Here is a 19573-nt window from a genome sequence, read left to right on the forward strand (position 1 = left end):
AATCATAATTTTATTGCCTTACTAGACTCCACAGTAAACCAATGATTTGTAGCTAAAATCGCATTGTCAAAGACAGCCAGTTTATTTCAAAATGTGCAGATTCACAGCCACATATTTTGACATCATAATGTCAAAAGGCTGATTTTTTTTGAATGCCATCAGAGTGTCTGCATCACGCAGTGATGACCCCAAGCTCAGGCGCTGCTTACATAACCGGCCATTTAAAAGAGTTTTCACACTCTTCAAACCATTTTTCCCCAGTGAATAACAATGTGCTTGTGCGCCGCTTTGTGTTAAATGATAGTAAGGTGGCGAATTTTTGGGAAATTATGTTTTTTGCGTAATGGATGGGCAGGTAAATGGATGACTTGTGCTGCCCTTTGATACTCTGACAAGAACAATTATTAATTATATAGGCAATCTCTGGCCATGAATAATTATAATGATCTTTTTTTATTATTATTCTTTGATCATACTTTGTAGATTAATAATCCAGAAAATTATCTGTTTTGGAGTAAATAAAATGCATATATATATATATATATTTTTTTTTTATAAATGCAGTTTGGTATTTTGAAAACAGACTGGCCAATTTTTAAAAGCTTAGGTAAATCTATCGTCAAACTATTAAAATTAGGCCATCACCAGGCCCAGATGGAACCTGCAGATTTTTCCTCACATTTTCTGTGATTCTGGTGGAAAATCTGCAAAATCTGTTAGTGGTAAGTATTATCAATCTGCTTAAAGGAATAACGTTAGTTCACCCAAAAATGAAAATTATTCCATAATTTACTCACCCTCAAGCCATTCTAGGTGTATATGACTTTCCTCTTTCAGCCGGATATATATTAAATAATATCCTGGCTCTTTCCAGCTTTTGTTTTAAGTTTTTGAAGCCCAAAAAAGTGCATCCCTCCATCGTAAAAAAAATCCATATGACTTTGGATTTTTTTTACATCCACTGGATTAATAAATGCCTTCTGAAGCAAAGCGATGGGTTTTTACAAGAAAAATATCCATATTTAAAACTTTACTAAACTTTATTACATGGCTTGGTGGAATTCTAATGTAGAATGCGGTCTGTTATTTCTTGATAACAGACCGCTGCGAAGTATAACACACCGTTGCCATGAAAAACAGAGCGTTGCTATGGACGCGGAACGGACTATTTTCTTTAGCGGAAGCAATACAATCGTTTTTAAATCAATATTTTGTGTCAAATTATTGATTTATTTGGTAGGTAGCCATGTAATAAGCGGGATAATGTAGAGCGAGGCGGTTGTTATAGCGAATACAACCCCTTCAGGCTGATTCAGTCCTGATCAGCCTGTCGGGGTTATATTCGCTACAACAACCTCCTCGCTCTACATTATCCCTTACAATCACTGGCCTCCGGCAACGGCTGTACACGCATTCATGAGAGAGTCGAGTTCCGGTGGAAGTGTGACCTTTGAACCGACATATGATGTAGGCGTAGCGTAAGATTAGGTGAGAATAGACACCTCTCACGAAAAACCACTTAACTTTCTTGTGAACGCACGTACGGCTGTTTCCGAAAGCCAGTGATTATAGTTTAATTAAAGTTTAAATATGGATATTTTTCTTATAAAAACCCATCGTTTCACTTCGTATGGATTACTTTTATGATGGAGGGATGCACTTTTTGGAGCTTAAAAAACTATTCAATGCCATTACGAAGCTGGGAAGAGCCAGGATATTAATAAATATAACTCTGATTGTGTTCGGCTGAAAGAAGAAAGTCATATACTCCTAGGATGGCTTGAGTGTGATTAAATTATGGGATCATTTTCATTTTTGGGTGAACTATTTATTTAATTAACAAACATCTGTTTAGCACAATCTGTATAACGTTGTGAGTGACATTCCTATAGAATTCCGCCAGTGCAAATTCCGTGTGGGCCTGATGACGACGACAACATTGGAATGTTTATTCTAGCCAGTTTCTTGTCTCTCAAGGCCCCGGTCACCAGCTTAGCTGACCTTGTCGAGGCAAAACATACTAATACTGACGCTGCAATATTCTATATGCAGAAAATTGGTTAGAGTAATAAAAAAAAGATCGATCAGTATTCTTGTCTGAACTGTAAATACGAATTCAATAGAGAACTCATTTAAAACTACCGTCATATATTGAACCCGACACACTTTAAACAATGGTCAGATGGATTAGAAAAATGTTTGATCATACCTTGATGCATCAAAACTGTCATAAGATCCCACAGTGTAGTGTCGGAAGAGCTTCCTTCTCTCTGAACGGTCCGCCCGGGCATCTGTGAAGACATATTCACAGAGATTTACTTTAGATAACTCCAATTATGTAATATTTTAATGTTGCATAGTGGTCAGAATCTGTGCCACTGAGAAAGAGCCATAAAATTCCTTTTTTCACTTTTCACACATAAAAAAGTTTCCAACAAAATTCTAGTGTGACTGTGTTTAAGCACTAACCCACCGAACTTTGAACACTTCACAGCATCATTATCACTACTTTCACACTGAATATAAAATGTGCAAAAAGAATAAAAATAAGCACCAGCATTTTTGAGAAGTACAGCAGATGTGATAACGTGAGAATGTTCAGTGTAAAGGTTCGGTTACATAATTGCACTGAAAAAGCTGTCTAGTCACATATTGGCCTTACTGTGTGCCATATGTCACACAGACCCAGGTGCCATTTTTTAAACATTTAGTCGTTTAGCCAACGCGACGATACCAACTGTGCTCTAGAAAATAATGAAATAAATGACAAAAGGTGCTTACCATTTCACCTTGACATACAGATTGTCACTGAAAATCAAACCAGCATGACGCAAAAAAAAAAATCTAATTTCTTGATCACACGCCATGAGCTCACAATGAATCCACAAATTATAACAGTGAATTCAAAATCTGTACTAAACTAACTATACCGCATTACAAATTTAATTGCAACCAATAAAAAGCCCTTTGGAAGACAGGGACCATTTGGCCCATAATGGAGCCAAACTAGACTAGTCCTCCGAGAGAGCTCAGGAAGGCCAAATATTGACTGCGTTTTATGAAAGGAACCAGGATGAGAGCCAATAAAGCAAATGAAGATCATTTTTTTTATGTCGCAGAGATTAAATGTCTACGCGGCATTATGGCATCATGTTTGTACGACATTAAAACAACTGTCCACAGAGGACTCGTACAAATGGATCAAACACAAAAAGTCGATTAATATCCAAATTCAATCAAATCACTTTGACGTTAAGCACGGCCCCAAAACTGCACTTATAAAGATTGTCTCTAGGGAGGAAGTAAAGGGGGCACAACTGATGATAGTAAAGATCCTGAGCAAACGTATACACATATTCATCAATTAATGAGATTCTCAAGGAGTTTGTTCTGCAGGCTGCAGCTTCAGAAAACTGCACCATTTGTATTGTCCTCTGCGGTTCTGTTGATACACGATGATATCAGTAGTCAGGAGGCTGCGTGGGATTCAACACTTTCCCCTTCCAACCTACTCACTGGTTAGCTGTTAAAGTTACAGACGCTCAATTCTTTGTTGAGCTGAAACGTTTTGATGTTCAAACAAAAGGAGGTTTAGATTCAGCGCAATTCTTCAGAGACATCCGCTCTATCCTGTGACTGCTAATGTAAGATGTCATCCCCATATGTCAGTGGTTTCAAATATATAAAAATGCGGTTTTATGAATATTTTGGTGAATCAAAACATTTGATCAAAATGTGTCCATCTAGAGAGGTTAAAATTCATATGTTCATTACCAAAGAAAAAACAATCACAGCATTAAAATACGGCTTTAAAATAAGAATCATGGCAATTTCTGAAAAGTAAGCTTTTGGCACTCTTTCATTTTTGACATTTATATAAAAACGAATCAAACAATATTGAGGTCAGACTGGACATGCTATGATGCATCCCGTGAATTTAATAAACCAAAACTGAATCGTTTGAGTGTGCAAGTGAATCATCACACTCTGAGCCTTGACATTACCATTTATAGATGTGTTTTGTCAGGTTGTGCATTATGCAGTTGAGCAATACCTGATTTTACATGCATATACTGTAACTGAGCAGAGGAATTTAATAGCAAAGAGATACTGACATTATAATTAATAGGATGAATAAAATGGCCACCGTGTTAAGTGCCATCATTTTCGTTCTCTTTCTCACATCTTAATGGAACACCCTGTCAGTTTCTCCTTTAGCAGCTGTGTCGTCTTTCCAACAAAAAGAGTTCTGGCATGTACACACAGAGCCACACGTACTTGACATGAGTGTTGTTCCTCTGTGGACAGAGTGAGGAAAAAAAGTCTATTTGACGTGAGGGCGAGCAGCGATGACAGCTGCTACAACACCGGATTTCAAATCACCAGGGATAACTTGCTGTGTGGCTTACTGGATCAAATTCATAAAGATAGTAAGCAAGTAACACTTGAAGGATGCAAAACTTTCACAGCAGCGTCAGAGCACACCACTGGAAAAAAGTAATAACTATAATATTCTGCCAGTCACTCTAAAGTTTTAAAACTACAACTTGACCACAGTCTCTCACTCAGAGTCCGATGAATAAAACTAGTTTACCTGATTTGTTGTCTTTGACAAAGCTAAAATATGTTTGAGAACTGAATTAGATCATTAAATTACCTTTTGGATAGTCATTTTACTACAATTTGTTTGCAACAATAACTGTTCAGTGCCTCTGAAACGCACACAAAGAGTCACTACAAGTCATCGGCATGCACAATTACCTTTAAACGCAACTGAAAAGACTAAAAACAAAAAGTGTTTCAGAACAAACTCATTTGTGCTGCAAAAACCACAAACAACTGCAACTGAAACAGACTACGACTTATCATTCCTACACAACTGTCCACAATGCAAACATCAGCGCAGAGCAAAACATACAATTATTAGTCGCGCAAATCCGTAATTCATCACAAACCTCCTGAGTTTGCCACATCTTCAAATCAACATACCTCCAAAATGAACCTTCTTCCTGGATCTGCTAGTTTCGTCCATTGGTCCCCTTTAGTTCAACCCCCGAGTCAATCCGAGAAACACTCAATTCTCCTTGCCTGAGGGGGGAATACCACTTTTCTCGATCCCACAGGCCCTGATGCCTAACTTCCCATCTCCAAAAACTCTCGCGTCTCCTCGAGTGCTCGGGTGAGAGCTGACCATCAGCACCACACACATGGAGAAGAGAACAGTGGCATTGGAAAAGATGGTATGTAAGCTCTGTTCTCAGTGCCGTGAGAGAGAGAGAGTGTATGAGAGAGGGAAAAAAAAAGATGCCACAAAAAGAGAAAAAAAATCTTACCAAGGCCCACTCCTTAGCAACAGGGTTTGTACAGTGTAGAGCATGTTTCCATGGAAATATATCAATCAGGAATGTGCATGAGTGTTGCTCGGAAAGGTTCAAGAGACTTCAGCAGAATACTTGTGCGGTTGCTAACCAGCCGATGCTGGATTTAACCATGTCCGATTTTGAACGCTGCACTAGATCGTCAACTTTCAAGGCTATCCAGCAGCGTATGGATGGGTATGTGATGCATTTTAGCTAAATGTTGGATTTTGCCTAAAAATAAGAGCGTTTTGGGCAACATTCTTTAAAAGATGTGAATAAAATAAAGCAGAGAGCATCGCCATGGGAACTGAATGACTATTCTGTAAATCGATGTAAGAAATCAGCTGTCCTTGCAACTCTCTGTGAGCTCTTCACTCATACTGTAGAATGCATTGTAGTAGCCATGCATTTCAAGGCTACTAAACGGCTCCCATCACAACGGAGCATTTCTTACCTTTTCGCACTGCCATCCTGCTCCTTTTAAAACATGGATGAGGTTCAAAACGCCTCAGATAACACTCATACTAAAGATAGCAAGCATTTTCACTTCAGATTACTGCTAAAATGTATGCGAATTGATCAAATGTGACTCAATTATTGGCCGTAGCATGAGGAATAAAATTATACAGGCAAAAGACCCAGTTTCGCCACAGAAAAATGTATTTGGGTCAATAGTGTGACATGCATTTTTTCATCTCTTATTTGAATCAAATATATATATAAATTGCAATTCACACATACAATTGCTTAAACACACCTCCTCTAAGATGAAAATGTTTTCTTTTAATGATGAGCATGTTTTTAATGTATGACCAACAAAGTCATGTGATGCAACCAATATGCAGAAACAATGGGCAAAAAATAACAAAAAAACAGTAAATGATATCATAGCGAGGAACCCTTGCAGACCCTTATGACTGTCTGTAAAGGTCAATAAGTTTATTAAAATATAAGATAAGTTGGGAAGGTTAGTTTAGGTTCTACAATGTCATGTTACAACCTCACAAAAACATAATATTTAAGAATGAATTATTAATGAATTGCATTTTACCTTGGAAAATATATTTTAAAACGTTAACCTTTTAATAATTACATAATTATTAAATAATCATCATATGGAATTTTACTTGATGGTTACACCACATGACATTATTAGAGGCATTAAATTGAAAGCATTCTTGAAAATGGTAAAAAGCACCAAAAAAAAAAGTTTTTACACAGATTTTAAAACTAGACTTTAGACGTTCTTATTGTCATTGACCCAATTTACTCATCGACTATGCAATAATTATTGAAACATACGTTGCATTTGTTTTAATGGTGATTTGTGTCATTTTACAATGTTAAAATACTTTCTCATACCCAGAGACAACTATAAGTAGGCCAAGATTCCCCTAAAAAGTATAATTGCTCTGTTTATTTGAGAATTCCGACCAACTAAGCATAGCAACACTGGCTCAACCAATAGAATGAGTTTAGGGTGGGACTACTTGTTTATCCAAACAACAGCAGCAAGGAAACCTGTCTGAAAACATTTTTTTACAATTCAGATCACCAAAACAGTTACTGTAGCCATACAGATACAGAAGCACTTACAGCAGGACAACCTCAAGGCAAATGTTGTGTTTCATCATATGACGAGTGAACTTAGTTCTTACAGTCTGAGAGCTGAGTCAGCCAGACTCTCTCCCCGAGTCACATGGGCCAAAGCCTCTTGGCCAATGACAGCTGTCGTTCACCACACCTCCATTCTGCTCACCACATGCTGTCGTGAACAGCTCTCCATTTGTTTCATGTAGTTGCCAATAGCTGTCTTACTGTACATGGTCATAGCCAACAATCTGGACCACAGCAGAGAATTATCATTGAGATTTTAGACTAAAGTGTGACTGTAGATTAACAACAGGATTCAAGTGCGATGCAATGCAAAGCCTTTTACTGTTACTGTTATACAGTGCATGCATAATTATTATGCAAGTCAATATTCTTCTGATCATATTTCCAGCACATTTTACTAATTCCAAACCACATCAATGTGATTCTTATTAAGAGGGGGTCATGTTTCAAGATATTTTACCTTAGCAAAGTCTCTGAGAACCAGACACCTTGTACTTCTGGAGACTCTAGGTTGCAGACAGTTCTGGAAAATGGTGGCACTGGAGACTTTGTGACACTGTGGTTTAATTCTTGGTTTAACACAGAATTCTTCACTTTAATAATTGAAAACTTTTGCAGTTAATATCTTTTATTCTCAACCTGAGCATTTCTTGTCCAATGGTCATGCCTCAATTTAGCAATTTCTATAGAATTGCAGTATTATATTATACATAGTATAGTATTATATATCACTTATAAATGATTATATACAAAATTAATAGTGGTTATTAAAGACCCCTGTGGTGAAAATCAAGTTTTTAATGTTGTTTATATGTCTATGTATTTAAAAAAAAAAATATGATTTAAGACAAACCATGTACAAATTCATAAGTCAACACCATGGCTGAGTATTTTCTCCTTAAAACTGCAGTGAACCAAAGACAGTCTCAAACACACAGTTTGAAATCGCTGGCGTTTCTGACGTCACAAACTACCTTGTAACCAATCAGGTCAACATGTGATCATCAATGAGTGGATCTCTGAGCTGGTGTGAGTGAGTGGAGGCAGGGATAATTTGCAAATTCATATAATCACGTATACTAAATGAGGCAAGGGTGTAGAGTTACATTCAAGCTATTTTAAGGCATGAAGGAAAAAACGTTTAAATATGTAATTTTGCTGATCAAAGATGAGTTTTAAGTGATACAATTATTGACTACAGGGGGACTTTAAGACTGATGTGGTTTGGAATTGGTAAAATACGCTAGGAAGAAAAATATGATCAGACTTGCATAATAATTATGCGTGCACTGTAAAGGTTCGGATGGATTTCAATGAAGAAAACATCTAAACGCCTCTATGACACTTGCACCACACACACATACAGGGCTGAAAAACGCACAGTAGCTGCACTGATGTGGAAGGCATTCATTTGGCCCAAAATAACAACTCTCAACAGAATGTTGCCCCTGGCCCCTTCTGCCAATTTGCACAGTGAATGTTGAGTGCGCACACCACAGCTACACAACAGCCAATGATTGTACTCACAACTAAAAAAAATCATCTAAATTTATCAAACATTTGGACTAGAGTAGTGCTATGATTGCTGTTAATAGCATTTCTGTGCACTGTCCAATTTGGATATAATGCACAATTTCTCAGGTGCTCATTCACAGCTATGGTTGACGGATGAACTCGAGCATTTGATCTGAGAGGTGGACACGCGTGCGCTTTGTGGCCTAGTTGCAAATGAACACTAACTGAATTAACAGCCTGCTATCGCCGCAAGGCTTCTCACATATTCTGTGGGTTATCAGAGCACTGGAGAAGAATAGAGTGAAAAAAGACAATAAGAGGAAGGGGAAAAGTTGTTTTCCCCCTCACTGTGTAAAATGTGAAGAAACAAACAATCATGTAATCTGAAGCTTACACTTAATTTGTTATAGTTCACCCAAAATGAAGATTCTATCATCATTTACTCACCTTCATGTTGTTCTAAATGCATATGAATTTCTTTCTTCAGTAGAACACAAAAGTAGTAGTTTAGCAGAATGTTCATTCTGCTTCTTTTCATACAATGAAAGTAAATGGTGACCAGGGGCTATCAAGCTCCAACAATGAGGAAAGGACAGTAAAAGTATCATAAAGTAGTCCAATTGATTTATGTGACGCCAAATCGAAGCCATAAGAATTTCTGAAAAGACCAAAAATTGAATCAATCACAGATTATTAACCTCAATTTCAGCTCTGAGGTATTGAAATATATGCTGTGCGAAAACACTTCATGCAAAGTTTGACGTCACTGATGCCACCATTGGTTCTCTCATTTCTTTTGTATACGAAAATATTGTACAGCTTTAGGAGATCTTGAATATAGTGCACAAGCGGTATGGACTACTTTCGTTGTATGAAACAGAGCAGTGTGAACTGTTTGTTCAACAGTGTGATTCTGTTTTCCACTAAAGAAAGTAAGTCGCATGGGTTTGGAAAAGTGTTGTTATTGTTAAATAAAACTAAAAACTATTAGTTGGGGTTGGTTTTCACCCGACTGAACATGTTTAATCAGTGTTTGTCGGTGTCTGTTGGGGCAGTGTAAACATGACAGTTATTTTTCATAAAATATGTTTACACAACACCAATGTACTAAAAACGGAAACGTTTTTCCTTTGCATTTTTCGCGTACGGACGACAACGTTGTCAAAACGATCCCCGTTCACACGGATCCGCCAAATCATTCATGCCAGGCCAGTAGATGGCGATGTCACTTTGTAAAGAAAAACGATGAGCCTATAGACCGAATGTGTAATACACATGCGCATTACATCACCGTTTTTGTAATTTACATGGAGATGTTAACAATGTAATTTTCAAAAACTTGCACTTTGAATCCCGTTTTCAAATGTTTGCGCATTTTTTGCCATTTTTAGTTGAAAACAGCGTTTTGTAAACGGCCCTTAAATGATGACAGAAGTGTCAGTTTTGGGTGTACTATTCCTTTAAGTTGCAATGTCAGTGAATGAGAACATGTTGAATGTGTGTGCCGGTGTGCATTTGTGTGTACAGACTCACATGGCCTGTCCTCGTTGGGTTTGCTTGGGATCTCTTCCACACATTCTGCTGGGAACCAGCCTACATTCCCTCGGGCACTGCCTTCCCAGAATCCTCCTTCTCCAATACTGAGAACTATAGAGAAAGTCAGCAAAAAAATATATAAAACACTTTTCTCACTATTTACATACTGCGTATATTGAGCAGTCCTAAATATGACACCAGGAAAAATGACTGTAATACATGCAGCTCTTTTACTGTTCAAGATTATTTTGCTCATTCTCCGACTGACATTATAACCACTTCACTACTGATGTGTAAATACACATGCAAATTATATATATCAGGCCTATGATGAATTTATCCAGTGAAGTCTTTACTTTTATCCACTGAAATCTCTCTAGTTCATCTCTTTCTGTTTGTGAAGTGTTGCTAGCTCCGGCCAGGCATCGCCTGGTGCCGAAGGGCAGAATCTGTGAATTCTTGTTCTCCATATGGCAGGAGATACTGCACTCCCTGTTACAAACCAGCTTTTCCCCTTCATTTGGTGCACACACTCTTAAAAAAATTTGCATATTTACTATCAATAACATATGGTTTAATTGAGTAAAGTTAAACTGAAATGCAATTTTAGAGAGACTTTACCTTTAACCCTGTCGTTCTTGTACAAAGCTATTTCGCCCTCAGCCTGTGGTTGGTAAGTCTTGACCACCACATAATGTCTCCCTGGCACAGCACTGTACAGCTTGCGTTTGGACCCTGGGGTGTCCATGCCGGAAAAGGCATCCCTGTTGGCACGGGGACTGGGAATACAAGCAACATTATCTGAATATTATTATAAATTATAATGTTATATATAAACACACAAATGTATGTGCACACATATACACACACACAAATAATAGTAATAATCCTAATAATGCATTTGTACTGTTATTATTATATTGTTAAATAATATAATAATATATAATTTTGTTTAACATTTTTATAATAATAATAACAATGATATAAACAATATATATATATATATATTTTTTTTTTATTATTATTATTTAATTTTAATAATATATTTTATTGAAAAGTACATAAATATAAAATATAATAATATATAGATAAATAAATAAATATATATATATATATATATATATTTAATTTTAATAATATATTTTATTGAAAAGTACACAAACATAAAATATAATAATATATAGATAAAAATAAATAAATATATATATATATATAAACATGAAAATATTTAACATTGTTTAAAAATATTAAAATGAACATTTAAAAAAAGAAATCTAGCTCTAAAGTTAAGGCAATAATAAGTAATCTCAGATGCTTTACTACAACATACATGAAGAGAGATAATACATTTCTAAGGGCATGACAGTTTAATCTCTGATTTTAAGAGATGAAGACGTGGAGGATGAAGACCCCTAAACAGGGTCTAGCAATGTCTGTGGTAAGCAGGATGCTAGAACACAGCTATAAAAAGTATAAGGGCTCCCTCTGCTGGATAGACATCATAAATATACATTAAAGCCAAGAGGTTCTCCTAGACATGTTTCCAACAAGCAGAGATTTTGATTCTTGCCCTGGGCCAAGCTTAATCATTAACTTATCCAGTGACGGCTCACAGGAAACATTACCTCTAAAAGCAGCTGAGCCCTGTCCCGAGATGCCTCCATCCGCTCAGAAGGAGCAGACGGCTCCCATCCCCCAAAAAAACCTTGTTCTCCAAAAAAGTGCTGACATTAAAGACTCAGTCCCGACGATGTTGTTAATGAAGGTGTTAATGAGGGAGCGATGGAACTAAAAATAACATTGTAACACTCACTGCACAAGAACATCCAGTTTTCGATGATGATGACATGCATAATCTTGGATGCACATATTGTTCTTTTCCACTTTAACTTATAAATGCAGGCCTGGCTTCACAATGAGGCCAGGGGATGGCCGATTGCAAATCAATTTCAAATTGTTTTTATAAATAAAATAAAATAATTTAACATACATAGGGTAAAAAGACAGTGTTGAACAAATCTGGGTTAAAATTGGCCACAAGTATAAATATAGTCTATTCACAAACCTGAATTCTGGTATCATGAAACATAGCTATCCATCCTGTATGTATAAAAATCATATGGTGTCATACAGGCAACTTCATGTTCACATATGACATGCCCTACCTCTCAACCTCTCAAAGTCCCCGTGGCATCTGGTGGCTTCAGCCTATAGGAGCAGATGAAATTGGGACATAGCACCTACATATGCCCTCTACGTGCCTCCTGCTTTTTAAAGCCTCCACTGAGACCCTCTCAATGTCAGGCCCAAAGTCAACACACCTAGATTAGCCTTCTTACATAACAAAGCTTGATGAAGAAGATACAGATGTGATTTTTTATTTATTTTTATTTTTTTAGCCCAAAAATGTGTTCATGTGCTAAACAGCCCTAAACAGATACACCTGGTTTATTATTTTAAAATGAAATGATAAATGAAGAGTACCAAAAAGTGGTAGCACAACCTGCAACACCTGTGAGAAAATAACCATATGAAATATGATGCAAAAAGCACACTGTGCCACATTTTAAGAGCAAACTAAATAGGGTGCATGGCACCGCAAAATTAACTCCCAGCTGCAAACTGCAGCAAATCTGTTCAGCCAATCAGATTCAAGCGCTGAAAATCACAAAAATGACCCCAACTATCTTTTAAGCATCAAAAATACCAGCACTATCTCTATCCATCCTTGCCACCACATGATATAAGTGCAAAACACTCTGCAACAGAAATCCTAATTTGCTTATATTGCTTGCCGATATCTAATAATCAACTTTCAAATGGCCTCACGTACAGAATCTACACCAGCTTGAAGAAAAGCAAGCATATTTCTGCAAACCATAAATGACTGGCTTACTCATTTAGAGCACCGCCTATGGCAGCCAACCGGTCTGCCAATGCAACTAGCTGTCAAGCGAGCAGCGAAGCTTTCTTATCCAGCTTCATCCAAAGACAATTACATAAGCTGCGCTTCGCATCTTATTTTTGGAGAAAAAAAGCAAAAAAGAGTTAATGTGGGCTGAGGTATTTATGCAAAACAGGGAGGAAGGGAACAAGGCCAGTAAGTGTTAGAAATCGGTTCAAGCGCTGCACGTATTCACATCCACAGGTCTATTTTTAATCAAGCTTGAAGGAAATAAGGTCTCAACATCTTTATGATTTTGACGCAGCAATCAAAAATATGACCACAGTAGCAGAATAGCTGCTATGGCAAACACTTGGCTAGCACATAGCCAGAGAAATCATGTTTATATTGACAGCTATAGAGTTCAACTTAGTGTAAGCTAAATCGGGCTTCATTTAACTCTGTAGGAGTTCATTAAACACTGGTAATTTTTACCGGGGTCTGGCTGTGAGTATTGTTTATTTGATTAGTATGTTGCAGCCTATAGGGTTCAAGCTACAGGATGCATATTCAACAATGCTGTTATTCAACTTGTCCGAGACCTTACGCCAAGACTTTATGAGTTGTTCTATTTTTAATGACAAAGAAATTATTTGCAAAAAAGGTACTTTACAAAAACTTCTTGAGTAAAAATTGCTAATGTGAAATCCATTATGCTTAGCTAAAATATGTTTTTTTGACAAAAAAAACAACAAACAATTTATGTCATACACACAGTAGCTAATCCATAATAGCCTGTTTAATAATTAATGCAATTAACAATTTTAATAATTAATACAATTAACAATCATTGCCCCTGCTGGTAGAAAACATAATACATATAATAATATAATAATAATGTATTCATATATAATATCTATCTAGCTATCCATCCATTCATAAAATTAGTTATATAATGCTTTTAATGTAAAAATATTAAATGAATATAAATATGTTATTTTATATAAATATTACCCCCCAAAAAAATATCTATCCACATTTCCATGCATAAAATAAATTCTAAATTACATCTATAAATATATATACACACACAACTAATCAAACTACAAGCAACAGCACAAATAAATACAATGGAGCAAAGATGCAAATAAAATAAACAGTGCTTGTCAGGTATCTAACAGTAGTTTTCAGGTATAGAAAATGAATCAAAAGTAATTAAATAAAAAAAAAAAAACATTGCATATAATCTTCACTGTATAAATTAAATAAAGATTAATCATTATTAAAGTTACAAAAGCTATTTCAATCAAGAGCAGAGAGTGATTTTCTTGTCTTTTGATCTTTGATTAACATTAAAAACACAGACAGCAGGAATATTAGGCTGCTGTCCCTTTAAGAGAAAATGCACGATCCAGTAGACTGATACTGACCACATGCCTTGTTTTTCTCAACTGTTTACATTCACTTAAAGGGATACTCCACTACAAACTCTTTGGTCATTTTTTTGAGAGAGATGCTAATGGTCTTGTCCGATTCAATGATCTATGCTAAGCTATGCTAAAAGTGGTACCGCCAGACCCGGACTTCGGCTGAATGGATTCGAAAACTGTAAAACTCAACTGTTTAACTCTGGGGGAGTTGTAAAATGAGCCTATTTACAAAAAAAGTGGAGTATCCCTTTAAGACATAACCTTGCTAGGATACTTGCCAAAGACGGGCATGTTGACATTTTGTGTGAATTTGTCCGTTCAAGTGCAAGACTTGAAAGAGAACTCAATATTTGCGTGCTGAATGAGACGCATTCGGATGAGTGCACACACAAATATTCTTACAGCGTGCCCGAGTTCTCTTTCGCATCCTCTTGCGTTTGAATGTTTAAATTGGCAAGGCTTAAATGAGTTAAGTTTAAACACAGATAGCAAACCTGCGCTTGCGTGCTATCAACTCCCGGATGATGACGGTGTAAATGACATATTACAGCATTCGGCACTCGCACTGAACAAAGTTTACAAAGAGTTTACATTTTTTTGATCATCGCTGATGTAATTGGGAAGCCAGAATGCATATCCATCAACAGAAACATACATTAGCCGAAAACTGTCTGTCTGTTTTACGCATTGTTGCTTTCAACAAACTATATTATAGATGCATCCTCAGATTTAAGATGAAACTGCAGTGCAAGTGCATGCCAAATCATGGGTGGAGAACGGTACGGTTTGATTTACCAAGAACCGTTACACCCCTAATATATATATACTGTATGTATATATATATACATATGTGTGTGTGTGTGTGTATATGTGTGTGTATATACATACATAATCACTGAAATATTTAAATGTATTATATTCACACACACATATATACAGTATATAACTCTGAACAAGCAGCATGTTGTATCTACTACATGACCTTTACTGGCACGAGAAGGAGCGTCTCGTATTTCCCTTGTTTATAGCGGTTGACAAATGGCAATATGATGCTACAACTGACTACATCTGCTTCGGTTCCATTCTGAGCCTCTGAAGAGCAGCCACATTATCTAATACACCATGGAGTAGAAGCCACATAGAAGACACATAGACACCGACTGAAAGTGACACGCTCACACATGTACACACACCATACGGACATAGCCATAGCAACTGCTGCTGTAACTAAGGGATGGCGTTCCATTTGAGCTGCACATGCAGGCACGAGAGCCAATGATATTTCCACGGGTTTGACACTGGCACTGGAATCCAAGTCCCCGGTTTTGGATCCGAAAGACCAGCTGTTTAGTCTTTGTTTTCGGTTGTTGTGCGTTTTTTATTCGTAAATGCCATCGTAAAACACGTCTAGCACAACAAACGGATCTATATAGGCTGCAGCGTGAGAAACGAGAGGAGAACAGGGTCAAATACCAGAGGAGTTAATTCTTCCTTTTTAAAATGACATCTAATTAGAGTTTTTTGCAGTGGAAGTGAGTAATTGGCCTGGCCCACTTACTGTACCGAGCCTGCTCTCGCGCTAGAACCCCTGTTGAGTGACAAGATTCGCACACCCACCGACACACATGCATGCGAGCAGACGCACACAAGCGCACACACACAAATACACATGCATGCTGAACTTTCACTACACAACGAGCACCCACGCAAGCATTCACTCACAGGGAATATATATATATGCATGGCCACACACACACATGCTCTCTATCTTTCCGAGCAGATTCTCGCCTCTCTCTGTGGCCTAACTGTTTGCCAAGTCTCCATATTGCACCTTTGTATTATGCGCTGATGCACCCAAAGTCACAAAGCTAAAAAAAACAACAACCTGGGCGCCTGTCCAATCCCATCCTGGATCAGGTGCATGTCACATTGCAAATGCAACCAAACCTTGGCTGATCGGGATATTTTACAGACAGATGTCCAAATATTTGTCACTTTTTCTTTTCAAGGCCATAAGCAAATCTCACGGGTTTCACCGTTGCACACAGATGCGCCAGATAAAGTCTAGTCTTTCGTCACAAGGTTACAGTAAACGTACAGTAATGGTTTACTATATGCTGCAATTGGCATAATTTATTCCCGCATGTAGTTCCAAACCTGTGTGACTTTTTCTTTTGTGAAACAAACAAGGAGAAATTTTGAAGAATGTCTCACTTGCTCTTTTTCTTACAATTACATTAAATAGGAACTGAAGCTTCCAAGCTTCAAAAAGGACTCTTTATGTTACTTTGAAAACGTAACATAAAATAGTGTATGCATACCAAGTGTTCTGAAGCCATACAATAGCTTTGTGTGAACTATCCCTTTACTTTTATAAAAACTCACTGGTGCAAGTAAATATTTTTCAATATGTATTATTTCTTAGAATTACCCTTTTCAAACTTTTAAAATAACATATAAAGATAAGAGGAAATATCCTTTTCTCTTAAATACAATGCACTTTAAAAATTAATAGTTTATTCATTATTCAATAAGTTGCCAAGGGAATGACTGTTCATTTAAAAAACCCACATAGAACCCTTTAAATATTCACTCAATATTATATTTCTTGTTGTATAAACTAAGCTACATACCCAGAATATAATGTGTTGCAGACTGTATCTAACACCTGTATTAAAACATTTAAAGCAATAATTAACCCCAAAATTAAAATTGTGCATCACCATCATCTAATTCCAAACCTTTAAGAATTTATTTTTCATTCATAAAACAAAAGATGGTATTTTGGAAAATGTCTCTTTTTTTCCTGGTTCATTCAGTTAAAGTCAGTGCATGGGCTCCAATAATATCTTATGTGTTTCACACAAGAAAGAAAGTCACACAAGTTTGGAACAGGTCAAGCACGTTTTTTCGCTACTCAATTTTCCATCTCTGATAGACACAAAAATACACATCTAATAGAGTGGTGCAGGTATGACGTCAGAGCCCAGAAGTCTAATTCGCCGCTGGTTCCTTTGAGATTTTCCTACGGGGTTTTATAATGGGTTTTTTCAATTTATATGTAAAATAAAGCCTGTGGTAAATATAATTTGACGATACTTTGGCGTTTTATTCTACAACGTAATCTGCACACACTCACATCCCAAGCTGTCTTACTTTCAAAAATGAACATAACTTGTGTTTTCATTTGTTGTGTTTAACTTATGTTGTAGAACAAAACGTCAAAGTATCGCCAAGTTATGTTTACCACAGGCTTTATTTTACACATAAATCGGAAAAACACCATTATAAAACCCCATAGGAAAATCTCAAAGGAACGAGCGCCGAATTAGTCTTCCAGGTTCTGATGTCATACCTGCACCACTCTATTGTGCATCTCATGCAAGGACCTAACCATGTCTTAAGTTTTTTTTGGGAAGGGGGATTGGTCTTTTTATTGAAATGAATTAAATAATTAAAGGATTAAAAGGGATTTAAGGGAATAAAAAAATATGGTAATAAGGTAAAAGAAGTTCTAGGTCTAATTGTAGTTGTGAAGTAAAGTAAGAATTACCTTTTTTATTTTGTATTCAATGGTGGAATTTTTTTGTGTGCAAAAAGTCTGGATTGCGAGATGTAAACTACAGAATTGCGAGACAATTCTGAGGGAAAAAAGTCTGAATTGTGAGGTATAAACTCAAAGGAACAAAAAGTCGCAATTACATTTTTATTTATTTAATGCATACAGATCTAATATCCTAAAGAATCCAAAAAAGTAAATTTTACGAAAAAGCCAGACAGAGGGCATCTCTGCAGTCCAGTCCACTTCCCATACACCAATTCCCAACACTTGACCTATTTGCATTCACTTTTAAAAACAACACAGATTTGCCATAAATAGGGCCTCTGGTGGCAATAGTTAAAAACAACCTTGTCCTCACAGAAAGGGACACACTCTAGCCTGGACATGAGGGACCCACACAAAAGTGGACGCACAGTCAGACATGGGCATATTGACAGTTGTCCTAAAAAAGAACCCCTATTGCTTCTTTATGGGATGGCCACTGACCTGCTGTGGCGCTGCGGGGTCTGTCTCCGGGTGTCTCCCTCCCCCAGTCGGCCCAGGGAAGGGGAACGGCTTCGGGCAGAGCGTCCCCCCCGAGCCATGGTCTTCACCGTGCCATTGGGGCTGTTCTGCATCTGCTGGGGGTGGCGGGGCAAGAGGCTGCGCAGGGGGGAGGCGACAGGAGAGGGCGAGGGCGAGCGAGAGCGTTCCAGCGGTAGCTTGTTGACGTTCAGGTTGTTGTCGCTGTTGGAGCGGAGCAGCACGCGTGGGGCGGCAAGCGTGCTCCTACCCTGGTGCTGAGGCGGCCTGCTCCGACCCGTGCCTGCCGGTGCCTCCCGGAAAGGCACTGGGAGAGAGATAAAAAGAAAGAGAAAGAGAGAGTGATTAAATATGAAGAATAGAATAGACTGTTTATTTAAAGTGTGAAGTGGACTTTCAAGTACTCTGCCGACATCAAAGTAGATCAGCTTTTTTACGTGTCCTTCATTCCACTGTAAGTGGCAAGAATTAGATCACTGTAACGAGTGTTCAAGTAGATTGCGCTTTGCTTTCTTTCTCATATAAAGAACTTAGTCACATTAATAGACCGAAAGCTGTCTGCTCATCAAGTTCACAATCACCCAGTTTGATGCTCATTTATTGAATAATGAATAAATTTGCTGGCGTTCAAATAATTTTTTTATCAAGTCATTATTGCACAACTAAATACATGGTCGGATTCAAGTTATATGCCTGGTTAAGTGTGCTCAATAACACTTTACAATAAGGTTAACGTTCACATTATTGCAACAGCTAGCTTGAACTAACAATAAACAAATACTTTCCCGGTATTTATTAATAAGTGTTCATTTCTTAATATACTAATATATTTTAAAATTTAAAGTTGCATAAAATAACATTATTCGCTGTATTATGAAAGAAATATTTTTTTTTTTAAAGTATATTGATAAATTAACATTATCCAAGGTTAATAAATGCTGTAAACAAAAATGTAAACTGTAAACAAAATACATATTTACAAACGGGAAGCGTTAGGGACAATAATACTGATATATTCAGTAATGTTTCATTCTAAAATGGTTATTAGTTAGTTGATATGTAAAAATAGTATTTTGAGGTAGGCTTACTTTTCTAGGTCAATGGATTTTATCATTTACTAATGTATTCCTCTGGGTGAAGTTTGCAC

At 37.0% G+C, this 19573-nt stretch overlaps 1 protein-coding gene across 1 annotated transcript in view; it reads right to left on the reverse strand.

Annotated features, from left to right (window-relative positions):
- The window catches only part of shank2b (SH3 and multiple ankyrin repeat domains 2b), a 99204-nt gene that overhangs the window by 39640 nt on the left and 39991 nt on the right, over nt 1-19573 (reverse strand). The window contains exons 11-14 of the mRNA XM_084094168.1: nt 18391-18733; nt 10650-10807; nt 10026-10139; nt 2210-2291 (exon numbers count right to left, since the gene is read on the reverse strand). Of these exons, the coding sequence (XP_083950294.1) occupies nt 2210-2291; nt 10026-10139; nt 10650-10807; nt 18391-18733 (697 nt within the window). The remainder of the gene's footprint in view (nt 1-2209; nt 2292-10025; nt 10140-10649; nt 10808-18390; nt 18734-19573) is intronic.

Source organism: Abramis brama (assembly GCF_963993115.1).
Source record: "Abramis brama genome assembly, chromosome: 20".
NCBI lineage: Eukaryota > Metazoa > Chordata > Actinopteri > Cypriniformes > Leuciscidae > Abramis > Abramis brama.